General features: G+C 39.8%; 1 protein-coding gene across 1 annotated transcript; it reads left to right on the forward strand.

Annotated features, from left to right (window-relative positions):
* Window positions 1-482: 482 nt before the first annotated feature.
* CPT2 (carnitine palmitoyltransferase 2) lies at window positions 483-6,282 on the forward strand. Its single transcript, XM_009644668.2, has 5 exons — window positions 483-490; window positions 720-800; window positions 937-1,043; window positions 3,243-4,547; window positions 5,470-6,282. Exons 1-5 carry the CDS (start codon window positions 483-485, stop codon window positions 5,799-5,801), a joined length of 1,833 nt encoding a protein of 610 aa, XP_009642963.2. The 3' UTR covers window positions 5,802-6,282.

The following is a 6,282-nucleotide window of genomic DNA, read 5'->3' on the forward strand; positions in this document are numbered from 1 at the left end:
TGGCCGTGTGGGGCCGGCGGCCCTGGGGTGTCCGCTGTGAGGAGAGGGGAGAGGAAACTCCCTCCCTCCCGTTTCTGTATAGCCGCGCTCGGCTGTGCTCCTGGCTTCTTGTTCTACGCGCTCTCCCTAAGTCAGAGTGGAGAGGAACGATTCTACTTTTTAAAGTGTAAATATGACTATAAGCCTACTACTGAAACATCCCTTCAGGTTGCAAAGTAACCTCCGTGAGTGTAATAGGATTACTTCATAGTAAGAAGAGCATTTTCATACTTAGGGTGGGAGGAGGATGACAAAGATACTGTTTAGGAAATTTGCAAGAAAGAGTAGGTGCTCAGCACCCAGGAGTGAGGGGAAGTCCCAATGCAAGAGTGGCTACCGAGCTAAACCTTCCTCCTGTGTAGCTGCTGCTCCTTGCAAGGGTTCACGTCGCTGTATTCCCTGTAAGGTGTTAAGACCCTTCACTGCAACACCTTTGTAACAAGATGGTCAAGTTGGTTTTCTACCTTGTTTTCCAAGAACCTCATGCTGCAATGAAGTTATGTCCATCTATTCCCTTTCTTCTCATCTTTCACAAGAAACTTCTGAGCCATGTGGATAATATGGGGCATAAGGAAGGATAGGGAAGAGACGAGGCAAAGAGAGGCTGCTGTGTAGGAAACTCAGGTTTCATTAGTACCACTGCTCATAAAGTGCATGTCTTTCTGTTCCTCTTCCTTCAGACTGCCAGTTCCCAAACTAGAAGATACAATCAGGAGATATCTGAATGCCCAGAAACCGCTTTTAACTGATGACCAATTCAGGTATGGACAAACAAGATATACTGTGTATAAACAAGATATACTGTGTATAGCAGTATCATATGCTACTTTAAAGCCAAGTGTTACATATAAAATATATGACTTGTGACAGCATTCTGACTCTTACTGATTGTTGTAGGAAAACTGAAGAACTTGCTCATCAGTTTGAAAAGGGAATTGGGAGAGAGCTGCATGAGCAACTGGTTGCTCAAGACAATCGGAACAAGCATACTAGTTACATCACAGGTATGTTGGCCTACTGGATATAGGAGTCTGTAGATCATCATGCCCATAATGCTACAAATAAAATAGGCTGAAGCTTAAGTTCTGTACTCCATAAACTTGGAATAACATGCTGTGAATGCTACCTGTGATTGTATTTGCGCAAATTCTGAGTCTCTGGTGGAAAGAAGGATGCCCATCATCTAGCTTGTGTATATCAGAATTCTGGATAGATGGATATTGGAGAAATGGTATTTTTTAATGAGTTATTGTATTTAATTTTGAGTTTACAGAGTTTATCTTTTTTCTTTGCTGTCTATTTATGTTTAGGTTAATAGAAGACCTTAACTGGTACTCCCTTAAGGAAACTAAAGCAATGATTTTCAAGTAATTCCAACTTATTTAGCAAGAAAACTGAACTCTGAGGGGGGGTTGGAGAATATGACTAAGCTTTGGGAGGCAGAAGTGGTCAGTGCTCTGGGCTTAACCCCTCCTCCCCCCAAAACCATTTCCTTCTAAAGAGGAAAAGAAAAGAAGCGACAGAAAGAGGAGGATGAGTATAAAGAAAAACAAATTAAGAGAGGGAGAATATGCATATAGTTTTTTTTATTATTCTTCCTTGTTATGGCTTCCACTTACTTCCAAATACCAGCTTATAAAAATACTGGATGGTAGCAACAGGGGTGGAAATATTAAAATACCTATGGAAGCAGAAGTTTGCATGTTGCCCAGCGGTTGCACTTCTATCCGTGTTATCTGTTGAGACTACCTGTAAGGGTGTTAGCTACCACAAATTCTGTAGAGAATACCAGATTATTTTACAAAAGCTGCTGTTCAGTTTCTTGTCTTTTACCTTCCATTCGCTTTGAATAACATCTGGGGTTTTAACTGGTGGCTTTATGGTGCTTGTCAATGCTAACCAGCATGCTGCTGTATGTCTGTGAACTGTGGGGTGTTTGTATTTCATTTGGTTTAGTTATTACTCTTTTTTTAGGCCTGCTAAAAGACCTGTTCCACTTGAAATTTGTTTCTGACAGTATGTATTGTTGCCTCCGCCCTGGACTTTCAAGTCCAAGGTTAAAAGGCTACGTGATGATGACAGATGTGGTTTTAAAATTGTAAAGGAATGCTAATTACTCACCTGTGAGGACCTGGAATTAAAATTGTAGCTTAGGTCCTTGAGTTACCCATTGCCCTTCTTACAGCCCAGCTGGAAGGTTCTACTAGGGACTGAACTGGGCTTGGAATAATTTTTAATATATCAGCTGCCTTGAGATGAAGTTGGTGTGCACTTGCTTCCTTTGTCTGCATCCAGTCAGTGTGCAATACCAGAGCTTGCTGAGTTTGAAGTTGTTAATGATGATGAAATAGAACCTACTTAAAAAAACCCTTCTCTGCCTATGCCCCCTGGATTTTTGTTTAGTCATAGGCAGGTGTAAAGGTGTGGCTACATTTTAGAGCTATGACTGATTCCCTTGGTTTTGGCAAGCACAAAACCTTTGGGTCATGTTCATGCTTCTTGATATGCTGAAAGACTGCCTAACACGTCTATGGCTATCAAATGTAATTCTGCTTTCTGAAGTCAGTTCTGGGCCTGGAAGAATAACCATATGGTCCTCGTCTTTTTGCCAGCTTGAGGGACTGATGATAAGGCATCGGTATCAAGAGTTTTGCCCTGTGCTGATCATTTTAGTGGATAGAAAGAAGAAGGAGGTGGAGAAGAAAAACAGCAAACGCCAGGAATGAGGGAAACACTGGATCAGAAATAAAGGTGGTTCTAAAGAGAAGCATGCCCTCAGTGACAGAGAGTTGTGGAAATTAATAGCTTAAGGGTAGGTAAAGGCATGTTCCCCTCCAAATGTGAGGTGTGCACCAAAATACAGCACTGGGGAGCTGCACTGTTTGTTGCAGGATTTACGGTTTACCACTGAGCCATATAGAAAATATGGAAGCTGGCCCTTGTTGCTGATGACATTGACAGTCTTGATATGGGTTGCTCCAAATACAGTATTTTTACAGTTATCCAACAGTACCTTTCTTCATAATCAGAGATTGGGAGAATCCTTAGGGAAATTGCTGATGTGTTTGTCTCGTTTGTATGCACTTCAAGAGGTGTCTATTCATGGTCACTGTTGGAGGCAGGATATTGACTACATGGACCTCTGGTCTGACGCAGTAAGCTGCTTTTATGTTCTGACCTATTTTTCAACTTTCTGTTTTCAGGTCCCTGGTTTGACATGTACCTAAAAGCACGTGAACCTGTTGTTTTGAATTTTAATGCATTTATGTCTTTTAATCCTGATCCAAAATCCGAATATAACGATCAGCTCATACGAGCTACAAACATGACTGTTTCTGCTTTACGTTTTATGAAGACCTTCAGGGCTGGTTATCTTGAACCAGAGGTTTTTCACCTCAATCCGGAAAAAAGTGACACTCAGCTCTTTAAAAAAATTATTCGATTTGTGCCTTCTTCACTTTCTTGGTTTGGTGCCTACATGGTCAATGCATACCCCCTAGATATGTCTCAGTACTTCAGGCTTTTCAATTCTACGCGGCTGCCTAAACTCAACAGAGATGAGCTTTACACAGATGAAAAGGCGAAACATTTACTGGTTCTGCGAAATGGGAATTTTTATGTATTAGATGTTATTGATAGAGATGGAAATATGCTGAAACCTTCAGAAATACAAGCACACTTGAAATACATCCTTAGCGACAACAGTCCTGCCCCGGCCTTCCCTCTTGGCTACCTCTCCAGTGAAAACCGAGATACATGGGCATTGCTGAGAAAGACTCTACTGGATAATGGCAATGAAGAAGCTCTTCAAAAAGTAGACTCTGCGATGTTTTGTTTAAGTTTAGATGATTTTCCCATTAAAGACTTTGTGCATTTGTCCCACACTATGTTGCATGGAGATGGTGCTAACCGCTGGTATGACAAATCCTTTAATCTTATCATAACTAAGGATGGCACTGCAGGAATTAATTTTGAACATTCCTGGGGAGACGGTGTGGCTGTGCTCAGGTTCCAGAATGAGGTTTTTAAAGATAGCACCAAGGCACCAGCCATCAGCCCCCAGTCCCAGCCTGCTTCAGTAGACTCTTCTAGAGCAGTACAGAAACTTGACTTTAAGTTGAATGATGCCTTAAAAGAAGGGATTACCAAAGCCAAACAGAAATTTGATGCCAGTGTAGAAGCACTGTCTATTAATATGATTCAGTTTCATGAAGGGGGCAAGGACCTTCTAAAGCAGAAGAAAGTAAGTCCAGATGCTGTGGCTCAGCTTGCCTTCCAGATGGCTTTCTTTCGACAATACAACCAGACTGTTGCTACATATGAGTCTTGTAGTACTGCAGCTTTCAAACATGGTCGTACAGAAACTATACGTCCTGCCTCTATTCATACAAAGAAATGTTCAGAAGCTTTTGTCAGGGAACTGTCCAAACATAGCACAGAAGAGCTGCACAAGTTGATAGTGGAGTGCTCAAAATACCACGGCCGTTTGACAAAAGAAGCTGCTATGGGTAAGTAGGAATATATCAAACACTCTTGCTTTTGTACTAAACTGTCTATTAAGGTTGCTGTAAATGTTTACTTCACAACTAAATTTAAATTTAATTTTGATGGAGGTGTCATGTTAATGTAAACTTGACAAAACCAGTATCAGAAGGCTGCAGTTTAAAATAAATTCTCTAAGACTCGTTTCTTGATGGAGGAGAATGCTTCTGTGCTTCCTGCTTCACTGTTCATGTGTTGAGAATTTATACTTTAGTTTTTGTCCGTATAGCAGCTGGGCTATTTGAAAATTTGATAAACACTTAGTGCATGTTGTACTCCCCAAGGCAAGCAACAACTTTGGCTTTATGTCTGAGGAGTTACTATCTTAAACCTGCAGAGGATAAAGGCTTTAACAACTTCCAAATCAAACTGATTCTTTGGCTGTGCTACTCCTAGTATTTTTCTAAATGCTTTATTTTTTTAATTGTCTCTCCCAGAAGCATAACTTGTATTCTTTCAGTAAAATTGATTGTTGAACATTACCCCACAGAGTCTAAAATTTGCCTCCTTTTGTTGATGCAAGATCCTCTTCCTCTTTTAGATTTATAAATTTTAGGAAAGCCTTTCTCTGTTTTAAACAACCTGGATATGTTCAGATAAATAGTTAATCAAAGAATGTGGTGTATTATTAAAATTGTCTGTTAACAATGCACTGTTGTTTACTATCATGATTCCCAGTTGAGGCTAGCAGTAAACCAGCAAGCCCTCATTCCCTAGGATATGTGCCTTAAAAGAACAGAATGTCTGAGTTCTGAAAAATTATTCCTGCTAATATGAAAATAAAACCTCCTCTTTTGCGGCTGAAAAACAATGTGATGTCAAAATAAGTGAGTTTATTTCCTGCAAAAATTAGTCATCTCTCTAATACTTGTTATTTTATTTTAACAGGTCAGGGATTTGACAGACATCTCTTTGGCTTGCGCTACTTAGCCTTATCCAAAGGTATTGCACTGCCTGATTTCTATCAAGACCAGGCATATGCTCGGCTTAATCACAACATCATTTCTACAAGCACATTGGTTAGCCCAGCTGTGCAGTTAGGAGGGTTTGGCCCAGTGGTGGCTGATGGCTTTGGAGTAGGATATCAGGTACATGATGATTGGATAGGTTGTAATGTTTCCTCTTACCCAACTAGGAATGGTAAAGAATTCCTTCAGTGTATATACAAGTCACTGGAAGATATCTTTAATGTTTTAAAGGGCAAGAAAATTGGTAGTTAGACATAAAAATGTTGGAACACTTTATAGCTGCAGTACAAAATGCAGACTATGCCTAATTGGCATACTAATCGGTGTTCAACATGGCTGAGACTGCCCAGCTTAATTGTCTTCATTTTTCTTCACTGATCTTGAATACTGTTAGATTCAATATGAAATTTGTATCTATTTTAAAGAAATTAAGTATAGACCTTGAATGCGCGTTTCAGAAAATACAGACATTCACAATGTCAACATTAAGTAACAGATCCATCTGTTCCCACAGATCTATGTGTTCTTAAAACACATTATTTAAAATAAAAAGCATTGTTACTGAGTTTATGAACTCAGAACATCTGTGTTCCATGAATGTTCAGACAGGCAAAAGCACTGTGATACCACTCTTAAACTGTTTGATTTTTAAAAAATATATGCAGTATAGAGTGCTTGCTTACTAACTTGTCACACTTATTTTTCTCTTTAAACTTGAATTGATATTGGAACT

Source organism: Egretta garzetta, unplaced genomic scaffold, assembly GCF_000687185.1.
Source record: "Egretta garzetta isolate BGI_Z169 unplaced genomic scaffold, ASM68718v1 scaffold768, whole genome shotgun sequence".
NCBI classification, from domain to species: domain Eukaryota; kingdom Metazoa; phylum Chordata; class Aves; order Pelecaniformes; family Ardeidae; genus Egretta; species Egretta garzetta.

Bases quoted from the DNA above. Each gene is read 5' to 3' on its own strand.
- CPT2 (XM_009644668.2), top strand. The intron at 801-936 runs GTATGGACAAAC...TGATTGTTGTAG, and splicing joins TTAACTGATGACCAATTCAG to GAAAACTGAAGAACTTGCTC. The intron at 1,044-3,242 runs GTATGTTGGCCT...TTCTGTTTTCAG, and splicing joins GCATACTAGTTACATCACAG to GTCCCTGGTTTGACATGTAC.